The 18,977-nt window shown below is 43.9% G+C and overlaps 1 protein-coding gene and 1 long non-coding RNA gene across 2 annotated transcripts in view; both read left to right on the forward strand.

Annotated features, from left to right (window-relative positions):
* LOC132536148 (uncharacterized) overlaps positions 1 to 18,977 on the forward strand; it is a 64,182-nt gene that overhangs the window by 23,984 nt on the left and 21,221 nt on the right. The gene's annotated exons all lie outside the window — the stretch shown is intronic.
* LOC132536149 (apomucin-like) lies at positions 11,280 to 17,259 on the forward strand. The gene is made up of 3 exons (XM_060183789.1): positions 11,280 to 11,617; positions 16,569 to 16,600; positions 16,688 to 17,259. Exons 1-3 carry the CDS (start codon positions 11,503 to 11,505, stop codon positions 16,838 to 16,840), a joined length of 300 nt encoding a protein of 99 aa, XP_060039772.1. The 5' UTR covers positions 11,280 to 11,502; the 3' UTR covers positions 16,841 to 17,259.

Raw genomic sequence — 18,977 nt, forward strand, 5'->3', positions numbered from 1 at the left:
GTATCATTTGCAGTTTTTGCCTCAGTGACTCTGCCTCTCTCCCTACCCATTCCTCTCCCCCTTTTCATTTCTCTCTGCTTCTTTTTTCTTATTTTTTGTTCTCTCTCTATTCCTTTCCAATAAAAATAATTTTAAACAGATCTATGTGTGACCTATAGGGGTCAGATTGCATAGATCCAAGAGTGTGAAGAAGTCATTCCATTGTGGTCTCAGGTTAACATACACACTTAGATAACAGGATTCTGGAAAACTGACTCTAATCTTCTTTAAGTCAGTCATCACTTTGGGGTTGAGGGGGGCAGGAATCCCATGATCAGCCGAGAATAAACCAAACATTCAAATGTTTCTCAACTCAAGGAAGTACTAAGCTATTCCTTGGCTGTGCCCATAGTAAGCCCACAGGACTCAGATGCTAACAGTTCAAGCCTGCTCTCTGTCATCAGCAGAAGGGAATCTCATGAGCACAATTAACTGTTGATAACTATGGCTGAAGCTGAGTATTCTGTTCGTGGGCATCACACAGAGCACGTCCTGGGACCACCCTCCTCCTCCTCTGCTGGTCACACAGGCCATGTGAACAGACTATACCTTAAGCAGGGCAGCCAGCCCAGACACCCTGAAAGCCTTGAAGACTTTCTGATAGACACAGACATCCTCTACTCTTCACTCCTTGATGTGAAAGAGAAAGCTGGGCACAGCACTGTGCGCACTGTTCAGCTCAGTCTCCGAGACTGAAGATTCCGCTGTAGCCAAGGAACCTGGGCTGTGATGTCAGTGGTCAAAGGTCAGTGTCATAACTGAGAGTTGACTGAGTTACCCTCTGAAGCCAGTTGCACCTACAGCTTTGAGTCTTTTAATCTTTTTCTTTAGAGATGACTATAGACTTCCAGGCTGTTATTGGAAATAATAGAGATTGCACAAGCCTTGCCCCTATTTCGTGCAGTGGTCATCGTCATCTAATTATATAATTCTAAACAGTAAATATCACTGTAGGATATCCACATGGATGCTGTCACAGACACACTATTTCCAGGAGCATAAGTGTGTGTGTGTGTGTCTGTGTGTACATACACAAAGGCAATGTTATCCTCATAAAACCATTTTTGAAAGAATGAATCCATTGGCAAATGAGTTGTGGACATTCTTTGATGACCTGTGTGCTGAGAGGAGGTGGAGAGCCAGGAGGCCACCTGGCCCACTTTCTAGTTGAGAGCATTATAGAAGGAGAGAAGGAAGAAAGCCCAACCAGTCTTAAGTCCAGGAGGAGAATGATGTATGTCACCATGGAAATGTTTCCTTTACATACAGTCCTACATCAAGGATGCCTCTATGAGCAAAGACAGAAAGCAGAGAGGGCACTGAGTCTTGTCACATACTGTCTGTCAGACTTCTGCCTTTTAATGGACAGTATTTGTTTTAAGAGTCACCAGGGGCCTGGCAGTGGTGCACCTGGTAGCGCACACAAGGAGCCAGGGGCAGGACCTTGTTTTAAGTCCCTGGACCCTATTCCTGGGTGGGGAAGGGAGTGGAGAACACCTCCCAAGTGGTGGAGCAGTGCTGCTGATGTCTGCCTTTATCCTTCTCTCCCCATGTCTATATCTCTCTGGCGTGGCAAATTAGAAAAGGAAAAAGTGACTGCGGAGAGCAATGGAATCATAGTGCAAGCATGAGCCCCAGCAATAACACTGGTGGTTAAAAAATAAAAAAGTCAGAATAATAAAATTATTTAACTAGACATCCTAGTCTGGTCATACTACATAGCAAGCTAATACAGTTTCTCAATATATAATTATTGATGGGAGAGTATTAGAATGGTATGGAGAAAATGCCTACTAAGAAATTAAAAAAAAAAGAAACTGGTCAAAAACATCCCTGTCGGGAGTCGGGCGGTGGCGCAGTGGGTTAAGTGCAGGTGGCGCAAAGCGCAGGGACCGGCGTACGGATCCCGGTTCGAGCCCCCGGCTCCCCACCTGCAGGGGAGTCGCTTCACAGGCGGTGAAGCAGGTCGGCAGGTGTCTATCTTTCTCTCCCCTTCTCTGTCTTCCCCTCCTCTCTCCATTTCTCTCTGTCCTATCCAACAACAAATTGCGTCAACAAGGGCAATAATAATAGCTACAACAAGGGCAACAAAAGGGGGAAAAAATAAATGGCCTCCAGGAGCGGTGGATTCATGCTGCAGGCACCGAGCCCAGCAATAACCCTGGAGGAGGGAAAAAAATCCCTGTCTTCTTTCAAAATAACCTGATTCTGAAGCAGGTATTCATGGTTAGGCACTGTGGGATGAAACAGAGAGTTTCTTTCAAATGAGAATTTGAATCCTACCTCATCCCAGTCTCAGAATAGAGTCCATGCCTAATACATACACTTACTGCATCACTTCCTGGATTGCCTGAGACAATAGAGAAATCTAAAAACATCCCCGATCCATCCAGCAACATATCCAGCATCATTGTACATAGTTTGAGTCTTCTTTTAAGGTCAGTCTTCCAGCATTTTCTCTCCTTTTTCTTACCACTCTCTTTTTCCTTCCCTCAGGCTCTCAGTCTTCCTCAATGTATTCTAAGATAGTAATAATATAAGTGAATGAAAACAGATGTACAAAAATTTACAGATCTACTTATATCCCTCTATATAACACACTTGTGCTTGTACCGCATGAACAATCTCTATACATTTAGAAATAAGTAATATTATAAGTCATTATCAAGACAATATATTAGATTCACTAAAACGGGTTATTTCAGTTTTTCTAGGAAGGAAAGGTATCTCAGGTATGTTATCTTTTTGTTTATCTGGTACTATTATTTAAATTCTAGACACCGCTTTTTTTGTGTGTGCATTAAGTATCTGAGTGTCAAAGGAACTGAAAGGACTAGTTTATACCCCTTTGCCTTCATTATTTCTTTCTTCTCTTTCCTTTCAAAGAAATATTTTCCTTTAAGCAAAATGTACTCTTGGTTATCACAAATATAGTAATGAGAAAATGAATACATAGTATCTGGACAGAAAAGTCAAGATTTTTATGCATGGTGTGTGTGTGTGTGTGTGTGTGTGTGTGTGGTGTAATAGAGAGAGGGAGAGAAACATGGAGAAGGCCTGTGAGTTTCCTGAGTCATAATCAGCTCTAATAATGATGCCTGATGACCCTGTCCCCAGAGAGGTTGCAAACCTGGCTCTAGACTAGCCAACTTGGATTCATGTCTTGCTGTCCTGGTGTCAGACCAGTTCCTCTATAGGCCTCCAGCTTTATAAAGGCAAAGCCCTTCACAGAGATTGAACCCATTCTTCCAGGCCCTGGCAAATATGAAGAGGGCTGCACCCTAGTGTTTGAATTAAAACACCAGCCTTAATCCTGTTTCCCAAATCCAGAGGCCGGAATCTCATAGTAGGTCTTCTGTGGTGGCTCACCCTTGCTTCTGAACACTGAGACCAACAGGCCAACAACTTTCAATCCCACAGACAGTTCTGTCCTAGTTAGTTTCTGGCTCAGATATGTTCCTTGTAGAAGGAATGGTAACTGGAGCTTCAGAGGCATGTGGCCATCAGTCCCCCTGGGCATTGCTGGGCTCCTACCTCTCCTCCCATGGGTGTTATGCCTGGACATTTCAGGACCCAGTGGGAGGCTGTCTGAGAACAGAGTTGTCCAGCAGCAGGGAAGGAGAGGAAAGAGCAGAACATGCTCAGTGTGGCCATGTCTGAGGTTTCTCAAGTGGTCCTTGTTACAGTGCACACAGGCAGAGACATCATGAGCAGTGAGGCTGCAGCTCTGTGGGCTGCATCAAGGGTGCCATCACGGCCACCCATCCCGGAGCCCAGCCCCTCCCTGGGCCATGTCCCCCATGACAGTAGAGTTGTGCTGTAGGTCTGTGGATTGAACTAGAGTGAGGTTGCTGAGGAACACTATTAATAATCAAGATAACTGAAGTTGAGGTGGGTGGAGGAGGAAAGGAGCCTTTTATTTATGCTTGAACCAGGGTCTCAGGTCTTTCTCATAAGTCTGGCACAAGACAAAGGGGCGGTACAGCCTTATATCAGGGCACAGGCTGGAGAACAAAAGGAGTCATCCCAGAAGCAGAGGCTGCAAGGTTAAGGGGTGGGACTTGGACCCACTGCTCAAGGTCTGTTTGCCTTAGTTATTATTATCTTTCAGCAGAGCTGTGCCTGGGAAAGAAAGTTTAGCCTCCACAAGAGAGAACCCACTGGTGGTGGGGGAGGGTGTCTAGTTGGGCAGGAGTTAGTGGGGTTATTGAAGCCTCTTCTTAGCAAACATTCAGTCTGTGTCCCCATCCCCACACCCATAGATAAACCACTAGAGTGCTCACACAGTCTTAGAAATAGGTTTACAGTTTGTTTTTTTCCCCACACATTTAGACTCAATATCCCATGTATGAGTGAAACCATTCTGTAGTTGTCCTTACTCCTAACTTGCTTCACTGAGCATCATCTTCTCCAGTTTCAGCCACTTTATCCCAAGGGACACAAGGATATCCTTTTTGATTACTGCATGATACTCTTTTTTTAATCTAGGCATCTGTCAAAAGGACATTTTGGTTGTTTCCAGGTCTTTGCTATTGTGACTAAAGCAGCTGTGAACATGGGGGTGCACATATCCCTCTGAACCAGTGCTTTTCTGTCTTTGGGGTATATACCTAAGAGTGGAATTGCTGTGTCATGTGGTATTTCCTTTTTTATTTGTTTAAGGATTCTCCATACTTAGTTCACCCGTTTGCATCCCACAGGCAGTGCAGTAGAGTTCCCCTCTCTCCACATCCTCTCTAACACTTACCTTCTGTTGTTTTACTTATGGAGTCCATATCAAAGGTGTGATGGGGTATCTCAAAGTGGTTTTGATTTGCACATTTCTGATGATGAGTGAACTGGAGCATTTCTGCCTATGTCTGTGGGCCAGGGGTATCTCTAGAGAGTCATCTACTTGTACATTCTGACCACATTTTATTGTGTTCTTTTTGTTGAGTTTTCATCTCACCTTTCTCAATTTCTCTCTATATATATCAAAAATAAAACAAAAATGACCACTAGTAGGGCAACAAAATTGAAAATAAATAAGTAAATATAATTTTTTTAAAATAAGACCACTAGCAGCTGTGGATTCGTCATTCATGCAGTTACCAAGTCCTAGTGGTAATCCTGGTGTTAAAATAAATAAATGCCTTTAGAGAAAATCCTGGAGTCCTTGCACTTAAACATCATTATTCCTACTATGCAGGAAGAGCGCACCTAATAAAATTCAGGGCACTGGGTGGAGATGGGCCCTTCTCCATGTGAGGGTAATGGAGAACTGCAGCCCCTGTCCCTGTCCTGCCCCTTGGGCTCAGAGCAGATTCGCCACTGCCCTTGGCGTGGGTCACACTCCCAGCTCATGCTCATCCTCACCCAGAGACAACTTTTCCCTCAATCCACAGCCCGCAGTGACCATGTTCAGCAGGGCCTCGAGACAGAAGTGCATCCTTAGCCAGGCCAGCTCAGCGCTGGGGAGAAGCAAGCCCAGAGAAGATGCTGCAGACAAGGTAGGCAGACAGGCTTCTCCCTGCCTGGTAGAGACAACCTGGCTTTGTCCAGTTTGCAGATGTGGTGGTGCTCATTCATGCACTTGAAATGCTGTCTCCTAAGTATTCGTTCCAGTGACTGGCGAGGTCAGTGAACCTGCCAGAACCCTGCAGGGACTGTTGTTTTCCCAGATTTGACCCCATGAAAGCAGGACCTTAGTCTGCTAGGGGAGGAAACCGCTCAGCCGTGTGGCAGATGTGCACTGAGGTGTTGTGAAAAGTAGAAAGCTTACACCTTGAGGAGAGAAGCTGCTGGCAGTGGGTTCCTTTTTGGCGACAAGAACACTGAGGTGGATGGTTGAGGACTGAGGTGGATTTGGGCATTTGGGCAAGAGCTATCCCTCAGAAGTCATAGGCAGCAAATGCAGAGGCAGCAAGGCATGCTACTGGATGGTGTGAGAAGAGACAACTGACATCCTGAGGACAGTGTGAAGGGGTCAGCTGAAAGGGGGTTAGGGTGGGGTTGTCCTTGTGCCTTGGCAGTAACTCAGCAAGAAGAGCCTCAGGCTTGCCTTTGTGACACTGAACATGGATGTGTGAGGTCTTCTAATCCAGCACTGCTTGTGTGAGAGATGAGTTGCTTTGCCAGAGGATGTCTTTCTCCTTAAGTAAGTGCTTAAAACTGGAAAACAGAGTTTTTTTTAAATGAACTGTAATTCAGGGAGCCTATGGCCATTGGAAGGTGTGTAAGATAAGAAGGATGTTGTAGCTGTGAATCTCAATGTTATGTGTATTTTTCTCCCTTTTAAAATGATTTAATTATGAAGGTCAAGTCCATTGGATAAGAGGGGTACAATTCCACACACAATTCCCAACACCAGATATCTCCAAACTACCCCCTCTCTTGGAAGTTTTCCTATTCTTTATTCCTCTTGGAGTATGGGCCCAGGATCATTTTGGGGTGCAGAAGGTGGAACGTCTGGCTTCTGTAATTGCTTCATGGGCATTGACAGGTGGATCCATACTCCCAGCCTGTCTCTCTCTTTCCCTGGTGGAACAGGGATATGGGGATTTGGGGCTCCAGGACACATTGGTAGAGTTGTCTGCCCAGGGAAGTGAGGTTGGCATCATGGTGTGTGTATTTTTTTTAATGAAATGATACATATAGTAGTGCCTGTGGATAGTAAGTTGTATCTTTACACCTCCATGTGGATGGGTTTAGCACTGTATCAGATCACTCTGAGTGTTGAACCTAGTTATTTTAAGCATCTAAACAGAGGCTGTGGTAGAAAAGCCAACCATAACAGGATTCATTCAGAAATATCCAGAAGATAATTGCAAAAGAATAGAGAGTGTGTCAGGCTGGAGAGAGAGATGGAACTAGAATTAAAGCTCCAGACTTTCAGTCCCAAGATACATAAGGCACTTAATTCCATGGTGAATGGGTGAACAGCCCCACAGCCCTGGCACAGTAGTTAGTGCTCAGACTACCTCTGGGCCTCTTACTCCTTTCTCACCAAGGCACATCCACAGTGGGGATTTGTGGTGCAGGCACTGAATCCCAGCAGTAAACGTGTCATTTATGACAAAGAGATGATACAGACACATGGGAAAGCTCCTTGTCCCTAAACACAGATTCCCTCCCCCATTTTATTTAATAGGAGTGAGAAAAATTGAGAGGTTAGGGGATATAGAAAGGGAGAAAGATTGACACCTGTAGACCTGCCTTGCCACTTGTGAAGCATTCCCCCCTGCAGGTGGAGAGTGGGGGCTAGAAACTGGATTCTTTAATTTAGTTTAATTAATTTATTTATTCCCTTTTGTTGCCCTTGTTGTTTTATTGTTGTAGTTATTATTGTTGTCATTCTTGTTGGATAGGACAGAGAGAAATGGAGAGAGGAGGGGAAGACAGAGGGGGAGAGAGAGAGATACCTGCAGACCTGTTTTACTGCCTTGAAGTGACTCCCCTGAAGGTAGGGAACTGGGGGCTTGAACTGGAATCCTTATGCAGGTCCTTGGGCTTTGCACCACCTGCGTTTAACCCACTGTGCTACAGCCTGACTGCCAGGACATTGATTCTTGCGTGGGCCTTGTGCTTAGTAATATGTGCGCTAAACTAGGTGCATCACCACCAAATCCTGACTTTTTTTTTTATTGTCAACTTAATACTTATTTACAAAATTGTATGATAATAGGGGTATAATTCCATACTGTTTCAACCACCAGAGGTCTGTGTCCCATTCCCTGCATTGAAAACTGCAGTCTCCCAAAGTTACCGATATGGGCTGATTCTACTACTTACCATCTGCCTGTCTGTCTGTCTATCTAAGATCTATCTTTATCTATGTATATATATTTTTCTCCATTATTTTTGTGGTCCTACCTTCACTTCCTTTCTAGGTCAGCCCTACACCTATTACCACTTAGAAGGTCTCTCCTTGTCACACCCTGATCTTCCACCGGTCACTTTTCGCTCCACCCTCTCTATGTCATATCCTGTTTCCACCCTACTTGGAGAGTATATAAACAGCTGCTCTTCTGATTAAAGACACTTGGAAATTGTTTTCCGGCTCTGAGAGTTCCAGAGTGTATCTCCTGCGAAGTTAGTGTGGCAAGAGTTCCTGATCCCTCTCCCACGCAGCAGCCTAGATCGGCTCCAGTTGAGATCTCTCCAAGTCAGAGAGCAATAGCTCCGGAAGAAGTACCCTCAGGCTATCTCGGCAGGTGTTGGTCGGTCAGTCTCTACCCCTGGACTGTTCTAGTAGAGTAGGGCTCTGGAGAGGTGAAGTTCTGGGAAGCATTGGTGAGATCATCTTCCCAGGGAAGTCAGGATGGAATCACAGTAGCACCTGCAATTTGGTGGCTGAAAGGCAGTAAGATGGAAAACAGGACAAAATGTTTAGTTAACAGGAACCATAAAGAAAGTATAATGCAGATGAAAGTACAGAGCTTAGGATAGAAGGGAGCTAGGAAGTCTATTTTAGGAGTGTTCCTAGGAACTTATGTCTTAGTAATCTTTGCTTGAGCTTATTAGCTAACATGGAGGTGGACTAACAATATTGTCTGAAAAGATGGTGTCAGAGTTGAGAGTAGTACTAGAAATCAGGATTAGGGAAGAGAGTTGCTTGCAAATTTAACAAAAAATATATAAATGCAATTAACTGTTTACCTCAGTGAGCTAACCTGGGGCTCATATCTATTCATGTTTAGCACTAGAGCCTCTGCAACCTCCAAGTCCCTGTCAGGCTTAGCTCACAGTTGATTATCACATCTGAGAACATTCTAGGATACACTCACTTCAGAATCAGTCTTCTTTGAGTGGCAGAATAGGATAATCCAGCCTCCCGTTGGAGAGTAGTTCATAGTGAAGGTATGGTCCTTAGAAGCCCACAGAAGGGCTTATGATGTTGTTCCAAATAGATATGACCAGTGATAATAGAGAGAGGTCTAGGGGAGAATCTATGGGGTATTCAAGGATTCCCTGTCTAGGACTCCAGGTGATGATAACATGGCCTAATGGTGGCCAAAAAGGTCATAGATAAGTGAGCTAGTCTCTTGCCCTTAATTGTAGTCCCTTTATCTGATAAGATTAGACTTTCTCCCCATGTTGAGTGTAATTTGTTGTATCCAAACCAGTATTGGATTTATAGAATAGGGCCTCATGTTGGGGAGGAAATAGACCTAGGATTTTAGTGAGGTCTTAGTTAGCCTCAAGTTTTTCTTCAGTTACTTGATTAATGATTTTTTTAATACCAGAGCAGTGCTCAGTTTTGGCTTATGGTGGTATGGGGGGTTGATCTTTGGTCATTAGAGTCTGATTACGTAACCATTATGCTATCTCCCCCTCGTTTTTTAGTGATTCTAATAATGGTTGTCATAGGGACAGTACTTGTCCTTTACTTGATGTGTAATTTTTGCCTGTATATCTCTTGGCCAGTTGTATAGTGTCTCTTCTAAAATTAACCTAAGGGTAACAATAATGCTGATGCTCTGTCAGAAGAGATTTAAAAAGATGGAAGACTATATCGTACTTAAATTCTTTTTGAGTTATTTGATACTCAACTACATAAAGTGATTGAGAGAAGTGAAGTAAGGGGTAGGAGAGGATGGTGTATAAGCCTAAATAATAAATATGTGATTGGAGAATTTATGATGACTTCTTTAGGACATTCTACTAGAATACCAGGCTTATGCTATCTAAGTCTAATCATAAAGGGCTATTTATTAAGCACTTTTACTTTGAGGTATATAATTGTCCCTTGCTTATACTAGGTACATGTAGGCCCTTGCCTGTATTTAATATCTGTAATTTTGTTAGAATATGTGCCATCTGGAAACGAACTAGGTAGTCCCATGCAAACACAGACTTTCAAAGTTTTACTTTGCTTATTAAATGCAAGAAGCAATGGCTACTACTCAGATGGAGAACCTTAGTCATATGCCAGGACCCTGAGTTCCCACCCATACAAATAGCTAGCCTGAGGAAGTCTGGAGGGATGTTCCCAGATACCTCGAGATGGGAGACTATCCAGTGTATCACTGATCAGAACTCCAGCAAAGATTTTATGGATAAAACCACATGTAAAGGAACAAGAAGATCAAAGATGTTTTTAGTTGAACATACATCAGGAACAATTGTCAAGGTACAAATTACTTTCAAGGTAGGAGAGACACCAAGAATGTGTTGGCCTTACTTATGATAGTCATCTCTTACTATGCACTTTTTTGATGCTCCAAGAAATATTTGTTTATTCTTAGGTCATTTTCTGCACAAACCCCAAAGCCCTCATGGAAGGAGTCAAACATCAGAGTTACAGATAGTTAATATTTTTTTAAAAAAATTTAAAAATGCATTTATTTATTAATAGTGAATTTTCCTTCCTTTTATTTTATTTCTTTAATGTAATTTTTACCAGAGCATTATTCAGCTCTTGCTTACAGTGGGGCGGGGGATTGAACTTGGGTCATTGGAGCCTCAGGCATGAGAGTGATTGCATAACCATTATTCTATCTACCCTTTGCCCTTTTAATCTTTATTTATTGGGTAGAGACAACCAGAAGTCAAGAGGGAAGGGGGTGATAGAGAGGGAGAGAGACATAGAGACACCTGCAGCACTGCTTCACCACTCCCAAAGCTCTCCCCCTGCAGGTGGGGACTGGGGGCTCAAACTGGGTCCTTGCACATTGTAATACATGTGCCCAACCAGGTGCACCACCACCTGGCCTCGTGACAAAGAAAAGAAAGCTTCATGGAACTCATTTTGACACCTGTGTCAGTACCCCCAGCCATTGGTACTGACCAGGAGTGGGAATATTACCTGCTCAGAGGATTCCAATGCATTGACATCATTGTTTCTTAACCAGGAGGAACAGGGGCTCCCACAGCACCCATTCCACCAACTGAGAAAGAGACCACAGGCACAGAAGAGGGCACCACAGCAGGACAGTCCAATCAGGGCTCTAGGACCACTTGACCAGGCTCTCCAGGCAGTGCCAGTGGCTCCACTGTGTCTGGATCATCTGTGGCAGGGCAACACACCAAGGCTCCATCATCCCAGGGCTCTGGCACCACTGGACCAGCACCTAATGACTCTGGAAAAACAGGGCCACCTGCAGAAAGCTCTGGGACCTCAGGCAAGCCTCAGTAAGGATGTCAGTCCACAAGCTCATCTGTCCATCGACCTGGCACCTCTCAACCAGCTGCAGTGCAGACTAGAACCACTGGGCTATCTGTCATGGAGGCAGGAACCACAGGGTAATCCGTTCAAGACTCCAGGACCACCCGGCCTGGCTCAGCAGGCAGTAGCAGTGGATCCACTGGGGCTGGAACAGCAGGAGCAGGGCGCCAGACCACGGCTCCATCATCCCAGGGCTCTGGCACCACTGGACCATCTTCTGTTGTCTCTCAGACTTCAAGCCAGTCTAAGGAAGGATCTGAATCCACAGGCTCATCTGTCATAGGATCTGATTCCACTTCAACCTCCTTGGTGTACCCATGGGCACCACTGGATTCTCTTCTACCCTGCTGGGCACTACTGCTTCCTCGGTGGGCATTGTCACAACCACAAGAGTTTTTCCTCAGGGATCCTCTGCTGACACAGCTCCAGCAGGTAAGCCTACACACAGTATATACAAACGTCTTTTTTTCCTTTACATTCTCTCTTAGGTATTTTCAGGCCATTTTGAGCTGTTAATGGCTTCCTGAGTCTTCTTAAAATAATGAAGCTTTCATATTCTAAGTCAGGTCATCATATATTCATCATTTATACATCATGTTCTGTTTAGTCTATTTTTTAATTTCATTATTAGAAACAGAAAGAAATTGAGATGGGAGAGGGCCATAGAGGAGAGAGACAGACACCTGCAGTTCTACTTCACCACTCCTGAAGCTTCCCTACTGCAGGTATGGACTAAAGGTTTGAACCTGGGTCTTGGAGCACTGTAATATGTGTGCTCAACCAGGTGCACCACGACCTGGCTCATCAGGTTCTGGTCTTTTAATTTATCAATGTATTATTTAGAATTGTGCTAGTTGTTCTTATTTAAACCAACATTACAATGAAATTATTTTAAATGCTTGCAGATAATTCATCTACATAACAAGTTTATTTTTACCCTAACCCTTGTGATACATGCTCTTTAGTTTCCCCCCTCTTTCAAGTGGAATTCTCGAGAAATAATATTTTTAGGTTTAATGAGGACTGAAGCTTAGGCTGTCTAGTCTCCAGTCCTGTTCTCAGCCCCTACCCTCCTCACTCCAGTGGCTATAGGAACAATCTGTGTATAGCACATACATCCAACCACACTCTGCCTCTGGAACTTGCAGTGCAAAAGCAATGATTATTAAATGTGACTCAGTTATTCTTCCATAAGTAGAATGTACTATCCACTCTGTTTTATGCTTAATAATAATAAGATGTAGCACAGACCTCACTTAGTAGCTTGGTTCACTGTGTTATCAATACTGCAGGCTTTATTTCCCCTTTTCATTTGTGATTAAATGTGGTTACAATCTATTAAGATTACAGTATGTAGGTCCATGACATACTCCTTATCACTGGTTTTTTTTTTTTTCACCTATTTCAAACAATTAATCACTTCTGGCCTTTCCACTGCTACTCAGTGATGGTGGAGTATAGCCAAGTTTGTTACCTACATGAGTGTAGATTTGTCACACATAAACTCAACCAAGAATTAGAAATTTCAAGCTTTTTAAAAAATATATTTATATTTTTATTCCCTTTTATTGCCCTTGTTGTTTTATTGTTGTATTTTTTATTGATGTAATTATTGTTGGATAGGACAGAGAGAAATGGGGAGAGGAGGGGAAGACAGAGAGGGGGGGAGAGAGACACCTGCAGACCTGCTTCACTGCTTGTGAAGTGACTCCCATGCAGATGGGGAACCGGGACTGGAACTGGGATCCTTACGCTGGACCTTGCACTTGGCGTCACGTGTCCTTAACCCACTGTGCTACTGCCCAACTCCTAAAATTTCAAGCTTTATTCAGGAAAATTGAGAACAGACATTTTAGAGTACATGTGTGGAGAGAAAGAGAGAGAGAGAGAAAGAAAGAGAGAGAGAGATCGAGAAATGAGTGTGGGAGTAAGTTACTGATACATTGAGGGCCCCATGTTAGCAGAGCTAGAAAGGGCCTGTAACAGAGCCTTATCAACTCCCAAGCCCCGCCTCCTCCCTCTTTCTAAGCCATGCCCATACCTGTTGCCACTCCCATTTCCTGTGCATTCTTTACTTTTTTTTAACAATTTTATTTATTCATTTATTTTCCCTTTTGTTGTCCTTGTTTTTTATTGTTGTAGTTACTATTGTTGTTGATATCATCGTTGTTAGGACAGAGAGAAATGGAGAGAGGATGGGAAGACAGAGGGGGAGGGAAAGATAGACTCCTGCAGACCTGCTTCACCACCTGGGAAGGGACTCCCCAGCAGGTGGGGAGCTGGGGGCTGGAACAGGGATCCTGACACTAATCCTTGAGCTTTGTACCACCTGTGCTTAACCTGCTGCACTACTGCCAGACTCCCCCATTCTTTCCTTTCTTCCCCACTGGCTTGGGAAACATGTTCTGGCAGTGGTGCTCCAGGGAGTGTCTATACTCCCCAGGTTCTCCCTATCCATTCTCTGACCTGAGCAGCTCTAAGGGGCAGCACACCTGAAGACACAAAGTCTGTTAATGCCCCTCCCAGAAAGTGAGAGTATCAAGGATGTAACACGGGAAGCCTCTCCTTAAAACAGGGCTGTGGTCCAGGAGTGGGCGTGGTGGGTGGAGCATCTCACCTGTGGACCTGAGGTCCTAGTTTATTCCTGCCATCTCTAGTGCTACAGGGATACTGTGCCCTCTGTGTCTGTCCCTTGAGGTCCCCTTCATTAATACATATGTCACTGTAACCACAGGACTGTCATTTATACTTAAGACTCAGTTACCATTGCTATTAGAGCTACTTCTGACCTCTGTATACTCCAGGAATCTGACCTGTGGATGCTAGGATAGAGAGTCAGTATTCAGGGGCTGGGTGATGGTGCCTGTGGTAGAGTGCATATGTTGCTATGAACAAGGACCCCACCTGCAGGGGAAGCTTCACGAGTGGTGAAGCAGGTCTGCAGGTGACTCTTGGTCTGTCTCACTCTCTATCTCCCTATCTCTCTCAATTTCTCCTTATCTATCTGATAGCAGAGGAAATATATATATATATTATATTTATATAATATATATATATATATATATATGTCCTACAGCAAGGGCAACAAAAGGAAATAAATAATTTTTTTAATTTCGGAAAAAAAGGTGTAAAAAAAGAAAAAGTGGACAGGGGTAGATGGCATAATGGTTATACCAAGAGACTCATGCTTGAGGCTCACAGGTCCCAGGTTCAATCCCCCACAACACCATCAGCCAGAGCTGAGCAGGGTTATCTATAGTCCTATGTTTTCTAGTCAGACAAAAGAAGTGGGTTTCATGACTTGAGTGAAAATACAGCTTAACTACTGCTTCATGAAATCAGATGCTATCGACAAAAATCTTGAAAAAAAATCTCAGTGATATATATATATATATATATATTTTTTTTTTTTTTCCTCCTCCAGGGTTATTTCTGGGCTCGGTGCCTGCACCATGAATCCACCGCTCCTGGAGGCCATTTTTTTTTTCCGCCTTTTGTTGCCCTTGTTGTAGCTTCGTTGTGGTTATTATTATTGCCCTTGTTGATGCAATTTGTTGTTGGATAGGACAGAGAGAAATGGAGAGAGGAGGGGAAGACAGAGAAGGGGAGAGAAAGATAGACACCTGCAGACCTGCTTCACCGCCTGTGAAGCGACTCCCCTGCAGGTGGGGAGCCGGGGGCTCGAACCGGGATCCTTACACCGGTCCCTGCGCATTGCGCCACATGCGCTTAACCTGCTGTGCCACCACCCGACCCCCAGTGATATTTTTAAAACTACGTAACTTATCCCCCCCCCCTTTTTAAGCCCTGAATTGTAGCAAAACACATTTGTATGGTCAGAATTTAGTTAGAAAAGACAGACACCTGCAGCCCTGCTTTACCATTCGCAAAGCTTTTCCCTGCAGGTGGAGACCAGGGCCTTGAACCCAGGTCCTTGCGCACAGTAGTGTGTGTGCTTAACCAGGTGGACCACTGCCTGGCCCCCTAAAGAGGACAGTTTCAACATAAGTGTTTAAAATTCACTGCTTGCCCAGAATTTGAAAACTGAGAAAGCCCTTGGAACTGATCCTTAAGAAGTCTTGGGTGACCTATAGGTTTACAGAGGCAGAATTTGGATTGTAAAACAGTAAAAAGTGGTAGCTAGAAGATCTAGTGACCACTCCCAGAAGCAACCAAGAATTACCCTTTACTTAAAATTATAGAATAAGACATGGGGGCCAGGCAGTGGTGCGCCTGGTTAAACACACATTACAGTGCACAATGATCTGGCTCCAAGCCCCTGGTCCCCACCTGCAGGGGGGAAGCTTCACAAGTGGTGAGGCAGGGCTGCAGGTGTCTCTCTGTCTCTGTCTCTCTCTATCTCCCTCCCTCTCCCTTCTCATTTTTTCTCTGTCCAATAGTAAATAAATAAATAAAGTGGAAAAAAAGGAAGTATAAAAATAAGACATGAGGGGCCAGGTGTTGGTGCACCTGGTTAAGCACACACATTATAATTTACATGGATCTGGTCCCCACCTGCATGGGGAAAGCTTTGCCAGTGCTGCAGGTGCCTCTCTATCTCTCTCTCCCTTTTTATCTCTCCCTCCCCTCAATTTCTCTGTCTCTATTCAATAATAAAAATATTTTTAAAACTGATTTTTAAAAAGATAAAGGAAAATAATAAAGGGGCCTGGGCAGTAGTACACCTGGTTAAATGCACATAGTACTAAGTATAAGAACCCAGTGAAGGATCTGGGATTGAACCCCTGGCTCCCCACTTGCAGGGGGAAGCTTCACAAGCAGTGAGGCAGGTCTGCTGGTCTCTTCCTCTCCTCTCAGTCTCTCTGTTCTTTTTTTTTATTTTTTATTTATTTAAGAAAGGAGACATTAACAAAACCATAGAATAAGAGGGGTACAATTCCCATAACCTAATCTCCACATCCCACCCCCTCCCCTGATAGCCTTCCCACTCTCTATCTCTCTGGGAGTATGGATCCAGGGTCCTTGTGGGTTGCAGAGGGTGGAAGGTCTGGTTTCTGTAATTGCTTCCCCGCTGAACATGGGCCTTGACATGGGTTGATCCATACTCCCAGTCTCTCTGTTCTATCAAATAAAAATGGCCACTAGGAGCAGTGGATTTGTAGTGCAGGCAGAGAGCCCTAGCAATAACCCTGGAGGTAAAAATAAAAAGAAAATTAATTAAAATAAGACATGTGCTCATGCATGCTGACTAGGATGGTTTCTTCCTGGTAGATGGGTGTCATTTATGCACCTGTGGGAGCACATACTCAGGGACTCTGAAAGCCAAGGCCATTGGCCACTATCGCTGCCTGATCATTATCCACAAATAACCTGTTGCATGTTGCCAGATGTAACCTCCATTTTATTAACTTCATATTAACAGTGTGCCGTGGTCCACTGGGAGAAGAAAAAGTGGTGAGTATCCCATTTCTCTTTGCTTGAGTCCACACTTGCTGTCACCCCTCACTTGAATAACATGTGTCCACCTGACATGACCCATAGCCTGGAGACACATGGACGGCCAACTGCCACCAGTGCACCTGCATGGCTGCCAGGTCTGTGGACTGCAGACCCCGGGAGTGCCCCGCCCCACCCACATGTGGAGCCGGAGAGAAGGTGGTCACCTTCTCATCTAGTGATACATACCTGCTGTGACATTGGACACTATGGTGAGTCATACCAGCATGTTTAAAAAAATATTAATAAAAACTTCAGAGGGTCATATAGCATAATGGTTCAGCAAAAAGACTTATTCCTGAGGCTCCTAGATCCCAGGTTCAAAACCCCACACCAACATAAGCCAGAACTGAACAGTTCTCTGGTAAAACAGAAAAAGGAGGGGGCTGGTGGTGACACACTTGGTTGAGCGCACATGTTACAAGGTGCAAGGATGTGGTTCAAGTCCCCATCCCCCACCTGCAGGGGGAAAGCTTTGTGTCTCTGTCTCTTTCCCTCTCTACCTCTCCTTACCCTCTCGACTTCTAGCTGCCTCTATCCAATAAATAAAAGTAATAAAAAATTAGAAATATTAAACCAGCATGTTTGAACTGAAGGGCCTAGTTTACTTTTGCATACCTAGGAGATATTTATTGAGCTACTTGTACGCAGTGCTTATGTGACGTTTACCATCCTAAGAGATGCTAATAGATGCTCTGTTTACTGGGCTCAAGACCCTGTTCCCACCTGCGCAAGTGGTGGAGCTGTGCTGCTGGTGTCTCTTTCTCTCTCCCTCTCTTCTTCTGTGGCTCACCTCAAAGGGCACCAGTAGGGTTGGTCACTAAGTACCGGGCATGGAGGTTCTGAGCCAGTGTCCCAAAAAGACATGCTTTATGACATTCAGATCTGTGAGCTGGAAATCTGTGGTTGTGACTAGAGGAAATAGGTGGCCCAATTCTCAGAGATCAGAGAAGAAAACCCAGAGAGACCAGAACCTCATGTTATGTAAATAACAACACAACATCTTCAGGATTGGATTCTGACAACTGATTTGTCATCTTGGAAATTTGTTTCATGTTTTTTTTTTGCAGTTAAAATCAGATTCCTTTATTGTATCAAAGTATAATCTGAGTTTTACAAAGTATTTTCCATATATATTTTTTTTTCTTTCATCCCATTTTTTTTTTACCAGAGCACTGCTCAGTTCTGGATGATACTGCTGCAGGAGATTTAACCTGGTACTTTAGTGTCTCAGACATGAGAGTCTCTTTACATAACCATTAAGCCATCTACCCCACCTGTATTTTACATTTCTTAGAGGAGAAATACAATTTAACATGTTGTATAAAGGTAATATAATCTTCTAATTAATTAATTAATATTGAAAGCATATAGTTGTGAGGGAAAACATTTAATTTTTTAAGGACCACTATCAAGCAATCCTAAAAAACAGATGATTCTCAAGTTAATACCACTATAGTTTAACTCTTGATACTATCAAAACATCTAAAAGGTATGTGGTGGAGCTGGGAAGACAGTTAAGTGGTTTTGCTAAAAGACTTTCACTCCTGAGGCTCCAAAGTTCCAGGTTCAGTTCCCAGCAGCAATATCAGCCAGAACTAAACAGTATTCTAGTAATCAACAAACAAATTAAATGAAAAATAATAGCATATAAAGAAAAAAAAAGAGTGGGTGTCGGGCGGTAGCGCAGTGGGTTAAGCACACATGGCCTAAAGTGCAAGGACTGGCAGAAGGATTCCTGTTCCAGCCTCCGGCTCCCCACCTATAGGAGAGTCGCTTCACAGGCGGTGAAGCAGGTCTGCAGGTGTCTCTCTTTCTGTCCCCCTCTCTGTCTTCCCTCCTCCATTTCTCTCTGTCCTATCCAACAATGACGAGATCATCAACAACAACAATAATAACTACATCAACAGTAAAACAAGGACAAAAATGGGAAAATCAATAATAAAAAATAAAAATGGAAAATGGAAAAAATAGCCACCAGGAGCAGTGGATATGTAGTGCCAGCACCCAGCCTGGAGGCAAAAAAAAATTTTTTTAACTGTGAAAAAAAAAAACATTAAGAATGGGGAGTCGGGCAGTAGCACAGTGAGTGAAGCAGAAGCGGAGCAAAACCCAAGGACCAGCTTAAGGATCCTGGTTTGTGCCCCCAGCTCCCCACCTGCAGGGGAGTCGCTCCACAGGCAATGAAGCAGATCTGTAGGTGTCTATCTTTCTCTCCCCCTCTCTGTCTTCCCCTCCTCTCTCCCTTTCTCTCTGTCCTATCCAACAACTATGACATCAATAACAACAACAATAATAATAACAACAAAAAACAAGGGCAGCAAAAGAGAATACA

Source organism: Erinaceus europaeus, assembly GCF_950295315.1.
Source record: "Erinaceus europaeus chromosome 6 unlocalized genomic scaffold, mEriEur2.1 SUPER_6_unloc_21, whole genome shotgun sequence".
Lineage (NCBI taxonomy): Eukaryota > Metazoa > Chordata > Mammalia > Eulipotyphla > Erinaceidae > Erinaceus > Erinaceus europaeus.